Here is a 20,683-nt window from a genome sequence, read left to right as displayed (position 1 = left end):
GACAAAATGATAAAATTGACAAAAAATACCACTTGGTTCTGGCTGAGATTTTAATATCGTTTTGCTTAAAGCTGCTAAACAAGGATAGATTTTTCAAGTTGAAAGGGACAATGGACATCCTCTAGAACCATTCTCCTCTCCCGCCACACCAATATTAGTTTCAACAAGTAGGGGAACTACCTCTTTGAGTAGTCTTATTCTTTGTTAGCTCTAATAATTAGGATGACATTCTAGCACTCCCAATGTTGAGTCCGAATTGCTAGCCTTTACCTTCCTATCTATAATGTAAATACTCAATGATTTTGTTAGATAATTGAGTGAATTCTAAGTCTGCTCTCTGAAGTTAGAAATAGGTCCGATCCAACCCTGGGAAGACAACAATTATGCCCTCATGTCGTCTTTACTTTTCTAGCCTAAACATCTATACTTCCTTCATCTGATATGATTTTGAGATCTCCTCACCCCTGCATCATTCTTGTCATTCCCATTTTGACTCTATCCCTGGCATAAAGTAAGCACTCAAGGTACATCGGCCGAACGAATGTGTAGATAAATGAACCAGAAAGCTCTACTGTGTCTACAGCAGCCTCAAAAGAAAATGCTCAGAATGGAACCTGTTGCCGAAAATGGGGTCAGAAAAGCAGGCCCCTAGCAGTTCCCATACTCTGAACATTTTATTTCTATTAACGCTGCTCAGATCCAGCTTTTTTTTTTTTGTCTTTGCGCAGGGGGTGGGATGCGGGGGACGGTACATTCATGCCTCACCTTAATTCTGTAGTCAATTAAAATCTGTGAGTCCTTAACACAGGGACCAACTGGATAATTTCATAGTCAAGCCCCACACAATCATGCCAAGAAGGGCTAGACCACGGCACGTCTGCCCATGTGAGGAAGAATGGCATGTCCCTCTGGGTGTGCCTATCTTTTCAAAGTCCCACTAGCATTCTGATCACCATAGCACCTAAGCCCTTTGAAGATTTTGCAATATTCTGGGAAGGAGGCCTCAGTGGGTGGGCACCACAAGACACCTAGAGGGGGATCCACGCTGAGCGCTGAGCTGACCTTCTTATACCGAGTGGAGGCCATGAAGTTTGGTTAGAAGGGGCCCGATTACCCCAGCAGGAGATTCCCAATGTGTCAGTGGCAGCATTCTGGAAAAGGAGAAACTGCCTCCGAATTAAGACAAATCCAGGAAAACTGAAGACGGGCAGAGTTGGGATTGTCCTGGTGTCCGCTTACTTAAGGCTGCAAGCAGAGTCAGGCAAGAAGAACCAACGGGGAGGTAAAGGAAGCAAAACAGCGTCGTATGACCAGCAGGCGGGCGTTCAGCGCCCACAGTGTAATGCGTGCCAGGCTTTGGTATGCATTCTTTCTTTTATTTCCCCCCAATAAAACTGTGAGGGAGGCCTGACTATCACGACTTTACAGCTATGGAAACTGAGGCTTAGGGAGGTTCCAAAAGTTGCCCACAGTCACATGGCTGTAAGCAGGTCAGCCAGGGAGAGCCCCCCATACCTGTCCCCAAAGCCCCTAGACTCAAGCATCCTGCCACAGTGCTTTTGTTTCAAGAGTTTACTCACTCCTGTACGAGTTTATCAAGCACCCTGAGTGTTCCAGGCCTGTGCTAAGCCCTGGGGACACAGTGGCGAAAGAGACACATGCCGTCCCTCGTGGGGCTTAGCACTTGGCAAGAACAACAAAGAGCCAGACAAGCAACTGCAATAAAGTGGGATGGGTGGCCCAGGAGGGGGAGTTAAGGGTCAACTCAGTGACGCCAGGGATGAAGAGTCTTCCCTGGGGAAAGAGCCCTGAGACAGAAGCTGAAAGAATATGCTGGCTAGACCCCAAAGTGCGCAAGAGGGGCAGAAGGGGGATGAAAGTGTAAGGCGTGGAGCTGAGTGGGAGACACTGATATGCTGGAGTCCAGCAAGGCCAAGGGAAGAGCGCGGGGGACTCAGAGGTCCCCGAACGGCTGAAGAGGTGGGCAGCAGGAGGTCATAGGCGTGTTCAGGGGGCTGGAATTACACTGGGATCGGCAAGAATTAGGAAGGCCATGGGGCTCTCACCGATTTAGAGAAGGGAGGGGCAGAGCCAGACGAATGCTACCCAGTGGAGACAGACACATGCTCAACCTGGACACTTAATTCAATTTCCCTGGCCTTCTGAAATGCGCTCTACGCAATCACTGGAGTTCTGCCATCCCCTCTCCCCCTGCCCTAAGGCAGGAAGGGTGGGGGTTGGGTGAGTGGTACATTCTAGTTCCTTTCTCTCCATGACCCCCCCAGCCTCAGGTAGCTTCCAGCTTTCCCACCTGACAGATGGGAAAACAGACCGAATTACTGGTTCTAGTGCATCATTCCCTTTAACAGTATCACGTATCTGTACCCTAGCAGGCCCTTGTGGGGCGTGCAGTATACCTCCCCTCCCTTGGGCTTTGGGTTTGAGCTTTTAATTTGCTTTAGCCAGTGGACCGTTAGCCCACACACTATGAGCAGAGGCTTGAAATGCACTTGTAAGGTTAGGCGTGCCTTCTTGCACCTTTGTCCCCGCCCAGAGAAGATCATGCCCTATAGCTGCCCCAGTGGCTGGGCCTCCGGGGAGAGAGCAATGCAGACGGTGAGCTCACCCCACCGTCCCACCCTTCCCACGCACCCCCACCGCCCCCCGCGTGGCACTCACCTGAGTCTGACGCTGCTGGGCTCACCAGGCTGAGTAGCTCCCGCTCCTTCTCATAGTCCCCTTTGCAGAGCAACTGTCCCTCCTTCAGGACAAACTCGTCGCCCTTCTGGAGCTGCCGCTCACAGACGCAGCAGCAGAAGCAGCTCAGGTGGTACACACTCTTCTGGGCCCGCATGACGAACTCATTGGGTGCAATGGCCTCGAAGCAGCCCCCACATTTGACCGCAAACAGCCTGGCAGAAGGGGGAGAAAGAGAAGCAAGGTCTTTGAGAAAGGTCTGATCGGGCCCAGCGGGCCTCTGGCCAACGGCAAAAGAGACTCCAAGAACTGGGGTGAAGTTGGTTGGAATGGAATATGCTGGAAATCCAGGTGATGTACTCCCTGACGGGGTGGAACCGAAGGATGCAGGTGAGTTCCTCACCAAGGCTTAAGAAAAGCAGGGGCAGAGGCACTTGCTGCAGTCTGAGCCCAGGATGTGACTGGTGTGGGTCTAGGACACGGTGTTCCCAAAGGGAGCTCTATGTACTGGGGCCAGGCGGCTGCCCAGAATCCCTGGGGAAGCTTATTGTTTAAACCAAATAACAGGAACACAAATATGTCCAGGCCCCCTCCTATTAGTATAGAAAAGGGGAACCCCAGAATGTGCCTCTCTAGCAAGCTCGCCAGGGCATTCTGATGTGTAATCTGGTTTTTGAGAGAGAAACTGCATCCTAGCTTCCCGTGGTGGCATTTGATGGATTCAGCCTCTCTCGGGACTTCTCATTTCATTTATTTCCAGCAAACCACGTCGAGGGTATCCCTCTATGCCCAGCCAAAGCAGTGGGTACGAGTGATGCCAAGGTGAATGAAAGAAAATCCCTATCGGAAATGAGCTCAGGCTAATGACGCATCCAAATAATGGCTTCAGAGCGTGTTGGGGGACACAAGGAACAATCAGGGGCGCAGAGGGTGATTCGCATTTTATCATGAGGTCGGTAAATCTCGGTCAAAGGAAAGACAGGAAGGCGGGCAGGCTGATGGAGTAACGGGGTAGGAGGAGGGGATCCCAAGCAGAGGGAACAGCGGTGTGAAGGCCCAGGGCTCAGAGCATGCTGCGTGCTCCAGCAGGTTGAAGGCGGGCTGCCCCGAGCAGGGGAACAGGGGAGGCCAGACGTGACCGTTCACACACTCAGGCTGGACATCGTCTGGCAAGCAACGGGGAGTTGCTGAACGATGTTTAACGTGATAAGAGCCCTGTTTAGGAAAAGGAACCGTAGCATGAAGGGTAGAGTGGAAATGGAGTCAGAGAGACGAGGGAGGGAAAGCTGCTGAGCAGTGACAAGGGTCGGCAGAGAGGAGGGGACAGACCCCACAATTTGCAGACAGGGAAGCGTGGGGGGTTGGTTCCCAGGCTGCTGGTGGTCAGAGCTGGTGGCTGATGATGATGTTGCCGCCCCTGCACACGTTTCTGATTTCCTGCCTCTGGGCCTATTAACGCCATCCCACCCTCCTGCGAAGCCCATCCTTGTCTGTTTGATCTAGCCAAATCCCAACCACCCTTCAGGATACAGCAGGTCCCACTCCATGAACACTGCCTCTGCCTGCCCTGCCCAGGTCTGAAATAACTGCCCCTCCTTTGAACACCTTTACATGATGTGTCTGTGCTGCTCATTCAGTAGCTTCCCGGAGATGTTTGAAGATACCAAACACCAGGCGCCCGGGTGGCTCAGTGGGTTAAGCGTCCGACTCTTGGTTTCGGCTCAGGTCATGATCCCAGGGCCGGGAGATCGAGCCCAGCGTTGGGGTCCACACGCAGCGCAGAGTCCGCTTGAGATTCTTTCCCCCTCCCTCTGCCCCTCTGCTCCCCCTGCTCACTCTCACTCGCTCTCTCAAATAAATAAAATCTTAAAAAAAATACATAAAAATTTTTTTAAAAGCCTTAGGGTGATCGCTTCCTACTGCTGACTTGAAACATCTTAATCTTGCCTTATCATTTAACTTTTCCCATGCTTGTAACTGCTCCCGCCAACAGCCTGTATTGGAAGAAGAAGACCTGTGGAAAAGCTCTATAACCCACAACCGCTTGCACATGGTGGAAACTCACTAAAAGTTGATTTGATTTGACCCATAGATCTAACTGGTTCTCCTAAAATAACACGTGTAAAGAGCCTCGCATAGGGGCTGCCACACAGTAGGTCCCAATAAAAGTAACTCTTCTCCTTGCCCACCCCCAGATCAACAACAGTTCAGGCTAGTCTGAGACAGATTAAAATTTAAAGGAGATCTAGTTCTTTTTTAAATTGCCTCACGATAACATAATTGCCTTTGGCAACCCCTTTGGCATAAGCACACCCTAAAATATCTCTGGGATTCATTCATCATAGCACTCATTTTTTATCTCCAAAATAAACAGGTTTTCTTTTCTTTCTTTTTTTTTTTTAAATAGTAGTATAATAGGTGGAAAAGAATCTCTCTCAAAACCACTCTCTTGGGGCACCTGGGTTAAGCATCTGTCTTCAGCTAAGGTCATGATCCCAGGTCGTGAGATCAAGTCCCGCACTGGGCTCCTTGCTCAGCAGGGAGCCTGCTTCTCCCTCTGCCGCTCCCCCTGCTTATGCTCTCTGACAAATAAGTAAAATCTTAAAAAAACAAAAACAAAAACAAAAAACCATACTCTCTCTCCCTGTTTGTCTTCACATACCAGAGGAGTCAACAGACATGGACCGTTCAGATGGTGTAGGGTGAGGATGGCGGTGGGGCCAATGGAATGGCCAGAGTACAGAAGACTCCTCACCCCTCCTCTCTTCGCAAAGCCAGACACAAGCGGACTCAGAGCACATCCAGGCTCTGCTAATGAGCCCCATGCTGGTGGGAGCTGAGGAGGCAGAATAACGGAAGAGCATTTTCTTATAGGCAGGCCAACCACCATTGTGGCCTAAGTGTGGCCAACCCCATCTCAAAAGCTCATTCACACATTCACTTACTCGTCCGCTCTTCTTTCCACTCACTCATTCACTGGGAAGCACCAAGTGTGCACTAACACCAGGCACGACCTGTCCTAACTGGGAGGGGAGAAGAGAAACCACCACCCTGGCTACGTTCACGTACGTAAGCGAGTCTATAGGGAGTGTCCGCCTGGCATCAGTCACTGTCGTAGGCACAAAATTATCCAAAACCACATCCCCAACCCCGCAGAGCTCACACACCAGTGAGAGAAACCTCAAACAAGCAAACAAACAATGTCTACCCATAGAGATTTACCTGCGGGAAGCGGAACACAAGAACAACACAAAGCAATGTCCAGTGAATACAAAATAGAACGGCATCAAGCCATACTTGTTGATAACAGAATCACTTCCCAGCTCTAAAGGTTCATGACTCTCAGTGTGTTTATCTTGGAAGCTTCCTGGAAGAAGGGAGTAGTTTTGAGGGTGAAGAGAAAGCGAAGGAGGGGTTCCCAAGGAGGCACTGCACACAGATGGGCCAAAGTAACATGGAAGCCATTCAAATTCTTCCGGTGAAGGAAGCCAAGGCTTGGGGAAGAGAAGGAAGCTGCCTCCCATGAAACCATGAAGGAAGAGCCTCCCAGGACAGAGGCCAGCCAGCAGGTGATTCCAGCACACTCGGGGTCAGGAATGCATGAGCTTGCTCTGTCTCTCTCAACCCAGGCCTTGGGCCACCACACCAGCCCCTCCCCCCCTGGCCATCAGGAGCACCTTAGAAATCCCCAACTTTATATGCCTGCCCTCTGTCTCTCAACTTCCAAGGGGCTGGCGTGGGCTTTCGCCACTGACAAGGTATACAACAGCCCCAAACCACAACTCCACACACCAGCAGCCCTGCCTCTTCCTCCCCCCTTCCTCCAGCTGCCCTGTGTGGTTTTGGTCTCCGTATCCAACACCAGTCCCCGAACATTCGCTTTTACTTCCTGCCCCCACGCTAGACGCCACTCATCGGGCAGAAAAATCACCCGGTTCATCCCCGGGCCCCTAGTCCCTAGTCACTGTTTGCCAACCTGAGCAAACTAATCAGTGCTTTTCCAGGAGCTGGTCAAAGGCCCTTTGTCCCCCAAGCCCTCCTTCTCCTCCCCTTCCCCTGGAATGAACCGTTAAGCAGACTCAAGGCGAACGCTCCCGGGGAGTCAACAAGCGCTGCAAGAACAAGAATCTGCAGCCGCAGGTGGCAGCATCCGAGCTTGCCTAACTCCTACCCTGTTAATCTCCTCCCCCTCCTCCGCCCTTCTGAATTCCATCCCCCTCTCCTAAAAGTTCCCCCCAAGTTGGAGACGGGAGGGTCAGAGGGGGCTCTACAAAGAAAGCCCACCGTGTTGACTCAGGAGCGGCTGGAGAAGAGTCTGGGCTCCAATCCTGAAATGGTCACGGGCAGTGGGGACGACGGGGCCGGGAAGAGGGGGGCGCAGTCCTGTTTCTGTCCATTCTCTCCACCGGCCCTCCCGCTCTGGGTGAAGACCAGGCCAACCTCACCTCGCTACCTTGACTCTTGTTACCCTCCCTAACCCCGGAGCAGCTCAAGGAGAAGAGGCTCATGCCGTCCACCACCTGAGTGCCAGATGTGTACACAGCTGTGTGGGTATCACTGTGGACCCAGCTGCCGACGGCACACCTCCCACGAGTTGTTTTCTCTAAGGCTCAGACAAGCAGAGAAAAGGATTTGTTCAAAAGTCCAGGTCGTAATTAAAACACAGCCTGTCTCTTCCCAATGCCCTGGATGGCGTCCCCCACGGTTCCTTCCCCCTCTGAATGCTAATGAGACTCCACTCTGGGTTCAGAGCCTGGCAGACTGGCTGTGTCCTTGAAAAGCTAGATAAGGTTTCCAGAAAGGTCCAGCTCTTCTAGGCATACATAACTCCCCACTTTTCCTACTGTTGTAAATTCTCCTACCCCTCAAAACTCTTCGAATGATTCCTTATCTCCTCTTTGCATCGGATTCCCTCACCTGGAAAATGGCCACAAGACCGTCTAGCTCACGGAAAAGCACCCGGGGCAGGGCCCGGCCCAGAGACTGAGCCGGCAGGTAGCACGCTCCTTCCTCCAGCCAATGCCCTCCGCACGGTCCACGGTCCGGCCGCCTTGGCCTCAGGCAGCTCCCAGGCTCGGGCAGGCAGCGGGCTCTGAGCAAAGACCACAGTGCCCTGTGTCCGGAGTCTGTAGGAGGGAAGAGCCAGAGTGGCCCAAAGGAGACACCCACCCCTTTGGCTTAGGGGTCCCAGAATCTTTGGTCTTGTCCCCCCTCTCCCCCTCCCCCTGGCACTTTCCCATGCCCTCCACCTCAATTCCATTCAATGTCCTGCTTCCACCTCGTTGTGTAGCGCCCCACCCCACCCCGCCCCAAGCTCTGAGACGGACCACTTTTAGTTCTGGTGAGAGAGCCTGGGTTGGCAGGTGCCGCCACTTCCAAGGGGTCAGTAGTAGGACGTGGAGCAGAGCACTCCATCTCCGGCAGCTTCAGTTTGCTCAGATAGAAAAGGCAATCAATGACGCCAACATTGCGGGACCGGTGAGGACTAGATGAGAACACGGATGGGGGGTACTTTGTCATCTATCAGGGGTAGCATGTGCTTACATCATTTTTACTTGCCCTGCCTCTGCATTTTGATCTTTGGGGTGTTTTTTTTGCCCCCAAGGTGGCAACATATGCTTAGGAGTTTCCGTCTGGAGTCCCATCCTGGGAGCGTACTTCTTCCTCAGCAGTGTGAGCCCCCGTCTGCCCACAAGTCCCAGTTTCGAGGGGGGCACGACTTTGTCTCCCAGGAGTGTGGTTCTGCCCCAGGGGATGAATCCAGGGCTGCTCCCCGACAGAGCACAGGCCTGAGACAAAGCATGTGCCCGCCGACGCCAGCCAGGGCCTGGAGTGAAGCCCCACAACCCAGCTGCAGCCTTCCTGCCCTCCTGCCCCATGCTGGCTGCCCTGGGGAACAGCAAAGAGGAAGGTACGTGACTGGAGCAGGGAGACCAGGGTTCAAGGGCTCCTCCTTTACCAACCGGCCTCAGAAGAGCCACCGTCCTTCCCCTTTCTTGTCCCGAATGGCCAGGGACTGCCTAGATCGGTGGCAGATCAAGGACGGAGAGGCTGCAGAGGGGGCAAGTCTCTATTCCTCAAGGCTCCTCACTCCACACCTGGCAACCGACACTGCCGGGACTCAAATCCAGGTCTCCAGGTGTTTTGGCAGGACACGGCCATGCTGCAGTCATTCTCCAAACCAAATATTTTCCAGAACCGTATCATCCACATTCACAGATTTATATATGTGTATGTATATATATATCGATATGCATATAAACTAAGGCCCAAAGAGATTGTGTATGGGCTCACAAACACACAAAACTCACATATGCACACTCCAGCTACAACCAACAACTCACTCTAAGAAGGATCTCTCTGGATGTATTTCTAGAAAAGGTTCTGTATGAAGAAAGCCATTTGCCCCTAAGGCATGTTCAAAACCCACTAGGGCTAGGTAATTTCTTAATTCACTCCCATTTTTATAATTCATGATTTTATTACAGGGTTGGGAATCCTACTCTACAGCTAAGGAGATGAGAGCATTTCAAAAAGCAGACATGAAGTCTTGACACCTGACAATATCCTCAGGAATACGTCCAAGGCCGTCGGGAGGGAGGCACAGAAGCTTGGGAGGCCCCAGCCCAGCCCTCGGCTGCAGGAATCACAGCAGAAAGACGGGGACCTGCTGAGGGACCAGACACACAGCTGGATTTGATGCCAATGGTGTGATCTTAGGAAAACCACCCCCCCATTCCGAATGCTGGGGTCCTCATAGTTAGACCGTATTTCAGCCCCCCAGTTATTTTACTTCAAAGGAAAAAAGCTTGTGGAAGAGAGGAGGAAAAAAAAGGGAATGAATCTCTATCAAATACCCACTTGGAGCCGGCAACTGTGGAATTCCTTCTCTCTAGCACCACAGTGAATTTGTGAGGGAAGAGTAAATAGAACTATTTTGTGAACCCAGAGAGTATCTCACAAGGTTTCAGCTCAGCTTCATTCATGATGCTTCTCTTCCCTGGGAGAGAGACTGAGGCGTCTGATTCATAGATTCCTTCTTCCATTTCTCTCTTATGGCTCTCTAGCGCTGTTCCCACAGGAGAAATAAGTAAAAAGATCAAGCAGCTGAAACGGCTGTCAGGAGAGCCATGGCTGGGTCCTGAGACTCTGCCGTCCACCTGGGGGAGAAAGGCAGGGTTAGGAACCAAGTTGATCCCTTCAGGCTACTCAGCTCTTGGGCCTCAAAGTACCTGAAGGGATCCCTGAAAGGGGTCTGTCCTCTATGGGTTTAGGTTAGGAACAAATAGTGTTTGGGAGACCCTGTAGGACCCAACACCTGCATGCAAGTCTACACGGACCCCAAAACAACTGCAAAATGAGATAATTCTTGCTGGAACCCCATTCATAGGAGAACCTGGCGGGGGGGGGTCACTATTTTCAAGACAAAAATATAGGCCAGTGGGGTTGGACCCAGGAAGACCCAAGGAAGCCCAGCCAGAGACAGACTGGTTGTGGAAACAGGACAAGGAGGAAGATGATGTAATTAAATAAACTTAGGTCCAAGTCCCTACTCCACCACTTATTAGCCAAGTGGTCTTGGTCAGGCTATGGTGGGGATGAGAAAAGGACCTATCTCTCATAGAGTCCCAAGAAGAATTAATTGAACTGATGCGTTGACTGCTTAGCATAGTGCTTGGCACATGGTAAATCCTCAATAAAATGGTAACTATCACAATGGTAATGATGGTGATGGAGAAGAAAGAGCTGAATATGAATATGAGAGAGAAATTAGTAAAAAAAAAAAAAAAAAAGATGAAGAATCACAGTGTTCGAGACCAGGAGAATCAGGATTAGATAAAGGAGTATGGAGAGAGCAGTTCAGAACCAAGGCCATGAACAATGCAAGGATGTCAGAGGTCAGCTTTCTGGCAGTGCTGGCCGTGAACTTGGGGGTCAGCCCTGACAATATCATGGAGCCAAGGACTGAGTTCCTACCTGCTGAAATGGCCTCGGGCTAGGGTTTGCATCCAGCCCATCCACACAGGATTTACCTGGATTTCCCTAACAGCCCTGGCACGGTTAGGTGAAATGCCTTCTTGCTCTTGATATCAAAGCAAAAACCAAGAGGTGGACTGAGGCTTCATGTTCTTCTCAACACACCGGCCTTTTTCACCCACGAGTTCTCGTGGCTTCCTTCAATGTCTCCCAGCCCTGGCCCGTCATCGTCCAGACACCAGATCCCAGATGCCCTGTCAACCCGCACACCCACCCTGAGGCGGATGGTACTACTTCTCATATACAGAAATACTGCAAAATAAGGCAGCCTCATGCAAACCCAGAGCCATCCCATGGCAGGGGCCCTGAGATCCATGAGGATTGAGCAGGAATATACGGAGAGCCCCCATTAGGGACACGGCAGAATGGATATGAGACTGTCTCCTACAGAAGATCCTGCCACTTCTATTGTCCTTGCAGACTTTCCCACCACCCCAGGACCACAGGCTCAGTTGCTTATTGTGGTGGTGTTGGGGATGAGAAAAGGACCTATCTCTCATAGAGTCCCAAGAAGAATTCATTGAACTGATGCTCTGAGACTGTCCCATTAGGGACATGGCAGAACGGATATGAGACTGTCTCCTGTAGAAGATCCTGCCACTTCTATTAGGAACCAAGTTGATCCCTTCAGGCTACTCAGCTCTTGGGCCTCAAAGTACCTGAAGGGATCCCTGAAAGGGGTCTGTCCTCTATGGATTTAGGTTAGGAACAAATAGTGTTTGGGAGACCCTGTAGGACCCAACACCTGCATGCAAGTCTACACGGACCCCAAAACAACTGCAAAACGAGATAATTCTTGCTGGAACCCCAATCATAGGAGAACCTGGCGGGGGGGGGGGGGGGGGGCGGTCCGTGAGCGAAAGGGTGTGTTGGAAAGACTGAGATCTTCCTTAACCTTGGCCCAGAGTCCTGCGGACCTCCAAGGAAGCTTCTCAAAGCCTCCACACCATAGACAATGAAGTGGAAAGATGGAAGACAAAATAAGTATGTGGAAAAACCCTAATTCTCACTTGAGGCCAACTGCCTGTACACTTCTTTTGCCCCAACATTAAAAAAAAAAAAAAAAAATCAGAGCTGCTTTTAGGCTTGGCCAGCTGACAGCTGCAGATCATGCTGTCTTGCTGCCGGCACTACCAAAACTAGTTTTAATCGAATAGATGAACTTCTGCTTGAGAAAACAGGAGAGGGGTCTTTGTGGAGCTCTTTCCCCAGGAGGCAGGCATCTGGTTTCGCTCAGTTCCCACCCTTTCCACCAGGGGGCGGCACAGCAGCGCGCATTAAGCGCCATGTTGACTTGGTAACTGAGGTCATCCAGGCACGGAGAGGGGATTGGCCATAAGCCAAAACTGTCTGTCGGGGAAATCTGCTGCTGGGAGTCTGGGAGACCGTGTGGCTACACTGAAGGAGAAGTGGTGAGAGAAGAGCATTCAAAAGTATTGGGAAGCAAAAGCATGGCTTGTGGCCTTAGAAGTAGTGACATGAGCAACCTTGTCAGCTGGCTCAAGGTCTCTGTCCTTGAGGCTGAGCCAACACCACCACAATAAGCAACTGAGCCTGTGGTCCTGGGGCGGTGGGAAAGTCTGCAAGGACAATAGAAGTGGCAGGATCTTCTATAGGAGACAGTCTCAAGACTCTGCAGTGGGGAGAAAATGGAAAACAATAAGTGGCAGGCAGAGCCAATCAGAGTCTCTGTCTCCTTGGGGCTCCTGGGGAGCAGGGAGGAGGACCATACAATGGGATGAGAACCGCTAAGGACGATGTCTGCACCTCCCGGAGGCTCGGCGCTCGCCTCGCCGAGAAGGGCAGGGCCGCACGCACATGGCTCGTCGCCCATTGAAAATACTGCTGGCTGTGGGCAGCTTTGACCTCGAAACTGTGCACTAAGTACTTTTCTTGTCCTTACGAGGTATCTGTTCCAGAGTCCATGAGACAGAATGATGAGAGCGTGGCTTTGGGAGTCTGAGGGAACCAGGATTCAAATCTTGGTTCTGCCTTTGAGAATTGGGGTTAGTCTTAGACTCTCTTGGGGTCTCAGTTTCTTTATCCGTAAAAAATGAGATAGTAACTACTTACAAGATGTTCTGGAGATTAAGACAATGGATTTAGAAGTATCTGACAATACTAACTGCTCTCATTAAGTAGCAACTATTAACTCCCCTTATTGAAACCAATTCCCCATATCTGCCCAGGTAGATATCATGACAGACGCCTGAGCCGAAAATAGAACTTCATGTGTGTCCCAAGGCTTTGTTCTTCAGGAATATGACAAATTAAATCAAAATTCAACAAGCCTTTCATATGCTACTGGAGAACAGACCAACAGACAATATGAAAGGACAAACACTTGAGAGGAAACAGGGCATTTCATTCAGGCAACTATGGCTATGGCCCACCCTGACCCAAGGTAAATATTGACATCAGCCAACTCGTGTTGACCAACACCCACTTTCATTGCCTAACAGCCAGCATATGTTCGGGAAGTCGGCAGCTCCATGTTTAGCCAACCAAAGCCAACAGTTGCTATTTGGTTAATGCTGACATTATCTGGCAAATATTTGGGACAAACCCTTGCCCCGTTATCATTTCAGTTCTCAGATGACTGCTTCTTACTGAGGCTGCTGACCACTGTGTAGACCTTCATTGAGATACCCTACTTCTTGCCTTGCTCCCCTAACTCAGACCCCCCTCAAGAGATCAGTCAACCTCTCCCCTCATTTTATAAGTGGAAAGCAACCAATGCCAGGGAAGGATCAAGGACCTACCCCAAATCACAGAGAAAGTGGACATTACTGAGAGGGCCAGCCAGAGCTTGAGGCTCGGTCAGTGATCAAGAAATGAAAGAGGTTACATATGGCCCAACCAAAGATGGAAATGTGTCCCCCTGGCTCTTAACCAGTACCCGAACCAGTTGAAGGAATAGAAAGTGTGTGTGAGACAATGAGTCTCCTGCTTAGGAGCGCTTTCTTTTCCTTCCTTCCCCCTCTCCTTTACCAAAACCTGGAAAGCAGACAAGTCAGACCATAAAGCAAAAGATTGTGGTAAAAGCATGGATTTCAATGATCCAAGCCAAGGTGGCACAACTTATATTATAGACTTTACATATTGTCACACAGACATGCAAAAAAGGCAAGAAACATAAAACAGGCATACAGAAAATACATGTTTCCTTTTTAGGGAGTTAAAGGTTTGGTTTCCTTTGAAATTGTCAGTTTTCCTTTCCCTTCATCCTCATTAGCCTCCCGGGACACTCTTAACCATACCCAGAAAACAACAGAGCAGAGGGAATGAGGTATTTTTAGCTGATACTCCAGGCACAGATTCCTATTGTTCCACAATTTTTGGCTTGGCTGGATGGCACATGGCCAATACAATGTATACTCTTACAAAGACTGTATGCTTCCTGGGCTCTGCGAGCAAGAGACAGAGACACCCACAGGGAGAGAAAGAGAGAGAGAGAGAGAGAGAGAGAGAGTGTGTGTGTGTGTGTGTGTGCGTGCATGCGTGTTGTAACAGTAGGAAGGACAAGGGCATTATTGATGGTGTTTTGATGGGAAAGATTCTGAGATCCCAGCAGGGGGCAACACCGAGCTCTCTATGAATTCTGTTTGCTTTTGTCACCTTCACTTTTCATGACTACCACTGTGCCATACATCCAAAAAAAAGACATACTGTCACAAACCAAGAGCTCCTTACTGAATCAACAGAGACCATCAGTACTGTATTAGGAGCTAGATGTATTCTGAAGACCAATGATTATGTTCTTAAAGCATCTAGTACAGCGACCAGCACAAGATAATGTTCAAAACACTGACAGTTGTCACTGTTCTCCTTCTCCTTGTGTACAACACCTGTTCTCAAGGATCATCCAGTCTTCCAGGGGAGACAGGAAAAGACAAACATTGGCTAACAATCTGAGTCAAAATCTCCTCCCATCACATAAAATCCACAAAGAGCGGCCCTGTGGGACTTTCCCTTTCCATATGAGGGACAGAAAATATCTCTGGATAATCTGAAGTTCCAGAATGCCTTTAGTTCACAGATTTCAAACATGTGTGATCTTGTATAACATCTCAGCTCGGATGTAAGTAAGAAGGGGGAGGGTCAGATTCTGTTATTCTCATCACACAGAAGGTAAAAGAGGTAAAGAGCACTCTACAGACACTCGCCAAATCCAGCAGTGGTGGAGCCTTAAGTAAAAAAGCCAGGTGTCCTAAGCTTCCAATGCAACCTTTGTCCCATGAGATTATGTTGCCTTCCTTTTCAGTTAGACTCAAGGTGTCCAGAGAGCTCCAGAAAGGTCTCAGTGATGTCTGACCCAGTGGAAGTAAGACAGTTCTTATTTCTTGTTTTTGATCTTTTTTATCTTTCAGCTCTCTCCCCCTCCATCCCAACTCTCTCCCCATCCATTAAAAACCAGAAGATGCCACTCCCATTAGGACAGCTACAATCAAAACAAACAAAAACAAAAACCAGAAAACAACAAGTGTGGAAAGAGTGCAGAGGACCTGGAATCCTCGTGCTCAGTTGACTGCCAAATGGTGCAGAACAGTATGGCAGTTCCTCAACAAATTAAAAATAGAATTACCATACTATCCAGCAACACTATTTCTAGGTACATGTAAATGTAAAGTAAGGACTCAAAGAGATGTTTGTACACTCATGTTCACAGCAGCGTGACTGACAACTGCCAAAAAGTAAAGGAAACCCAAGTGCCCATCCACAGATGATTGGATAAACAAAATGCGGTATCTACGTTGGAATATATTGGAATGGACTGTTATTCAGCCTCGAAAAAGGAAAAAAAAGTCTGGCACATGCTACAACATACTGAGGATATTATGCGCAATGATATAAGCCTGTCACAAAAGGACAAATACCGTATGATTCTACTTATAGGAGAATCTGGAAAAGTCAAATTTGTAGAGACAGAAAGTGGAATGGTGGTGGCCAGGGGCTACGGGAAGAAAGGAATGGGAAGCCATTTAGTGGGTATGGAGTTTCAGGTTTGCAACAAAAAAAGTTCTGTGGATGGATGGTAGTAAATGGTAGCACAATACTGGAGAGGTACTTAATGGCACTGAAATGTGCACTTAAAGATGGTTGAGATGGTAAATGTTGTTAGATGTTTAGATGTTTTTCACTACAATTAAAAAAAAAATAAAAAGATCAATTAGAAAACATTTTTTAACTGAAACAAACAATAATCTTTCATATTCTACCCCCTACAACCAAAATTTAGATGGCTGGGTTCCCAGGGGGAAAAAAAAAAAAATCTCACCCGCCAGACTCCCTTGCAGCTAGAAGTGGCCCTCGGAGGCAGTACATGAGATGCTACTAGGGGTGGGGACAGGGGCAGGAAGTTTTGGAAAACTTGATAACATGAGACTCAGCTGGTACATACATTTCACTCTTTGAGTCCTTACCTTACATTACATTTCACTCTTTACCTTTTCCCTTATTTCTGCCTGGAATTAAACGTAACACCTAGAGATGAAGCCCTCTTGGTACTAAGAAAGTGAAAGCCACCTGTTAAGGATGCATCGTAAAAGGAGAAAGGCCTGGATCCTTGAAAACATTCTTGAGCAGTTGCACATCCTTGGACTTCCCCTTTTGGCTTCTTTTAAGTGAGAAAAATCAAACTCTTTGATTAACCCCCTGTGGTCAGGACCCAGCTATATACAGGACTTCCCCTTTCCATTCAAGGTAGCGTACCCTGTGCTCCTATCTAGGGCGAATTGTCACCCAGGCGCTAGACTTCAGCAGTCCACACTTACTCAGAATCAACATCATATATTCTCCCTCTGTCACTATTTTTACATTTATTTTTCCTCGTTTCTCCCATACTGAGAAAAAAAAAAAATACCCTTCTTTTGATCCTACTTTCTCTACCAACCGCTTCCCCAATTATTTGAGAGCCTTTGTAAAAAAAATTAAAAAAGAAATCACTTCTGTTTTCTATCTCCAGTTCCTCTCCTTCCGCTCTCTTTGCAGGCCAACCCAATCAGGCACCTGTCTAACTCTTTCCAATGGAACTTTCTTGGGAAGGTCACTCGTGACCTCCATGTTGCTCAGTCCTCATTGCCCTGAGCACATTAGCAGCATCTGATATTGTGACCCTTGGTGTCCAGGATCCCTCACTCTCCTGGTTTTCTTCCTATCTCACTAATCACTCCTCCCTGGTCTCCTCTGCTAGGTCTTCCTTCCCTCCCGAAACTTGAAGGGTTTCATCCTCTTCTCCAGTCTTACTACCCTTAGGAAGCTTATATGGTCTCATTGCTTTAAATATCATGTATGTGCTAAAGGACTTTGAAGTTTCTATCTCTATCCCAGATCTCCCTCCCAAATCTAACTTGTATATCCAACTACCTACTCAGTATCTTCACTTGATCTCTAATCAAAATCTCAAACTTAATAAAACCAAAATAGAATTCTTGATCTTCACTCTCCCACACCTCCTGCTGGCTCATATCTGCTCCAATGAACCACGGTCTCCCCTTTTCTGTTGATAGATGGCACCTCCACCTTCCTTGTTGCTCAAGACAAATATCTCAGAATCATTCTTGACTCTTCTCCCCAACACACCTCATATCCAAATCATCAACAAGCCATTCTGCTCCACCATCAAAATATAACCAGAATCTGATCACATCTCATCATGTCCACTGCTCTGATTCTAGGCCACACTCCCACCATATCTTCCCTGGATCACCCCAGCAGTCTCCCAAAGGGACCACCTGCTTCCTCTTGCCACCCACAAAGTGGATTTTCAATACAGTTTCAATATGAGCTGATCTCACTAGGAACTAAATGAGATCATGTCACTCATCTGTCAAAATTTACTCCCATTTTGCAGATGAGAAAATAGAGACTTATGAAGGTCTAAGTAGTTTGCTCAACTTTACACAGCTAGTGGTTGGGAATGCCAGGATTCAAATCAAGTCTGTCAGTGCTAAAACCCACCAAAGGTCCACTATATCACGGCCTAACTTAGCTCTGAGTATTATCCTAATCAAATGGTAGGATGGTACTGTATTTTGCAAATTAAAAGTTCTATGTGACTGCAAAGCAACACTACCATCATTGTCAACCCAAGCTCCTCGTAAGTTAGAACTGGATGAATGAAGTTATCAACTTATATTGAAATATTTTACCTAGGAAGGAAAGGCCAGAGACGGGCCGCCACTTCTTTAAAGAGAGCCCAGGCTCTGAGATCAGTGGCCCAGGCTGGGTCTAACCCAGGAGAGCCTCAACCTTGGAATTTTAGTGGAAACAATCAAATGGGACTGGGTAGAAATGCAAAGTCCAGGAGGAATGGTGGCAAGTGTGTAACACCAGCCAGCATACACCCCCAACCCTGACCACAACATTCATGCACAAGTCTAGGATATAATTTTCATCTTGGATGCCTTTCATATGGCTCTGCTCCCCACATCCAGCTCCATTCAGGGGATTAGGGAACAGGGACAGACATGAGGAGCTAAAGAACCACAAAAATCTCTGTGAAACAGGATTCCTGGTTTGAAATCACAGTGCCGAGTTACGTGTACAGATGTGAGTGTGTGCCCCCTCCCCCAATACACACACACACACACAGAGCACGCACGCACGCTCCCTTGGATTGGGGATCCAGTTTGGTTTCATAGCATACTACAACCAGAAGTTTAAAAAAAAAAAAAAAGTTCACAACAACCTCTCCCCACCAGGGGAATAAACAATGACAAGCTAGGGTGTCTCCAGACCAGACAGTGTCTTCAGAGCATGAGCTTTTTGGAATGTCTCTTCTGCTCAGGGAAGGGAGCTCTCGGATCTAAGGCGGGACCAGAGAGAGGGTGCTGATGAAGTAGCTCACCAGTTCCCTGCTTCTCAGAGACCTCCAGGTTCCCAGTGACAATGTGAAGAACAAGGAAGAAGTTGAAGACCTGTTCCTCCAAGCCAAAACATAAGGCGAGAGGCTCCTCTTGCCAGATAGAAGAGAAAGGCCTGCTTCCATCACTGCGTGGGGCAGATCACCTACAACTAGGCACAAAGGGTCGAGCTGGTTTTACCTTTTGGCAAAGGGGCTTTTGTGAAGCTACCTCTCAAAAGGCCTGCAGAAACTGCCCCAGTCTGTCAGGAAGAAAGGACTTTCTTGGGCAAAGGCAAGAAGGACTTTGCATTCAAACACGAGCGCATCCTCAAGCCCTGCACATTTCTGCATGGTGAAGGAGGAGCTGCATGCCCCAGCACCAGCCTCCATCCCCACCATACCAAGAGAGCCACGCTGAAGGACAGCGTGCAGACTGTCACCATCACTGAAACATATTACTCTCTAGACTACAGTCACGGGATGAATGCCTCTAAAAATAGGTCAGTACTTCCATGAAGATAAATATTCTTCCCCCAAAAATGCAGTCACAAGAGGGGCAGAGACAACGAATCTTAGACAAACACCACAATGCATTTTCAGCAACCAGAAAGCCACTTAAAGGTCATGACCAACTCATTTATGGGCATGCTTGGGAGAAAAAAGTTATGAATTTTGCAGCATGCCTCACAAAGGGACATAGGGTCCTTCTAACTAGCAAATATTGAAGAGAAAGTTGGGAGACCTGAATTATAGATCATTTAAGGAAACGGTTTTATTCATACAGTACCTGTAACAAGTATTTATTAAGTGACTACGGTTCTAACTGCTAATATCGAGGCACAGTTCCAGGTGCTAGGCATATAACTGTGAATAAACCAGGCAAAACTCCCAGCCCTTGGAGTTTACCTTTGATGGAAATCAAGCGGCACCAAATAAAATGTCAGATGAGTGCAATGAATAAAAATGCAGGCATAAAAGAGGACGGGAAGTGCCAGGGGTGGGGAGCTGTGATTTTCACTGAGTGGCTGATGTTTGAGCAAAGATGTGAAGGAGCTGGTAAGGAGGGAGCCTCACCACTGCCTGTTGGAAGAGCATTCCAGGCAGAAAGAACAGCAGGTGCAGAGGCCCTGGGGCAGAAGCACAGCCAGCATGCTGGGAAATAGCACAGAGGCCAGGGTGGCTGGGCAGAGGGCAAAGTCAAATGTGGTAAGAGCTGCAGTTGGAGACGTCATGGGGGAGGGGGCTGGATAGGCCAGAGATCTTGCAGATGATAGTGGGATGATAGTGGAGGGTGTTTGCAGAGGAGTGACATGCTCGATGAAGTTGTCTTATACTGAGGTAAAAGACACATCAGATATTTCAAAGGGAACAATTCAGGGGTATTCACATTCACAATGTTGTACAACCCCACCAGCTCTCTCTGGTTCCAAAACATTTCCATCACGCCAAAATAAAACCCCTTACACATTAAGCAGTTTCTCCTCCATTCTCCCCTCCCCCTAAATGTGGGTAAATACCAACCTGCTTTCTGTCTTTATTTATATACTTATTCTGGAGAGTCCACATAAATGGAATAATATGGTATGTGACCTTTTGTGCCTGGCTTCTTTTGACCTAGCTTGTTTTCTATATCATCCACGTTGTGACATATAGCAGTACTCCATCCCTTTTTATGGCTAAATAATATTCCATTGCATGGATATACCCCCATTTTATTTATCCATTTATCCACTGATGGATGTTCGGGCTGTCTCTGCCTTTGGGCTATTGGGAGAGGTGCTGCTCTGACCATGTGTGTCCATGAACTTGTTTCCAGTTCCTTTGGGTATACACGTAGGATGAAGTTTTAATGGGATCGCTATCACTGCTGGGTTGGGAGCTATCTGTGGGGAGAGAAAGGACAGGAGGAAAGTCAGTTAGGAGGTTACTGAAATACTCCAGGTAAGAAAAGACAGAGCCTGAGAAGAAGTAACCAGGGAGAGAGGAGAACAAACAGGAAACTGGAGGGGGAGCCAAGGGAAGGGAGTGTCTCAAGGAAACGGGAGTGATGAAATCCCTCAAGCAAGATCCAGCCAGATGGGGACTGAGCGCTACCCACTGGGC

The 20,683-nt window shown here is 48.6% G+C and overlaps 1 protein-coding gene across 1 annotated transcript in view; it reads right to left on the bottom strand.

The window, feature by feature from the left end:
- LMX1A (LIM homeobox transcription factor 1 alpha) overlaps positions 1–20,683 on the bottom strand; it is a 150,761-nt gene that overhangs the window by 43,648 nt on the left and 86,430 nt on the right. The window contains exon 4 of the mRNA XM_081825227.1: positions 2,680–2,912. Within this exon, the coding sequence (XP_081681353.1) occupies positions 2,680–2,912 (233 nt within the window). The remainder of the gene's footprint in view (positions 1–2,679; positions 2,913–20,683) is intronic.

This window comes from Leptonychotes weddellii, chromosome 6 (assembly GCF_054177405.1).
Source record: "Leptonychotes weddellii isolate Sample4059 chromosome 6, ASM5417740v2, whole genome shotgun sequence".
NCBI classification, from domain to species: domain Eukaryota; kingdom Metazoa; phylum Chordata; class Mammalia; order Carnivora; family Phocidae; genus Leptonychotes; species Leptonychotes weddellii.
Note: the sequence above shows the minus strand (reverse complement) of the source record. Positions and strands in the feature narration are given on the sequence as shown.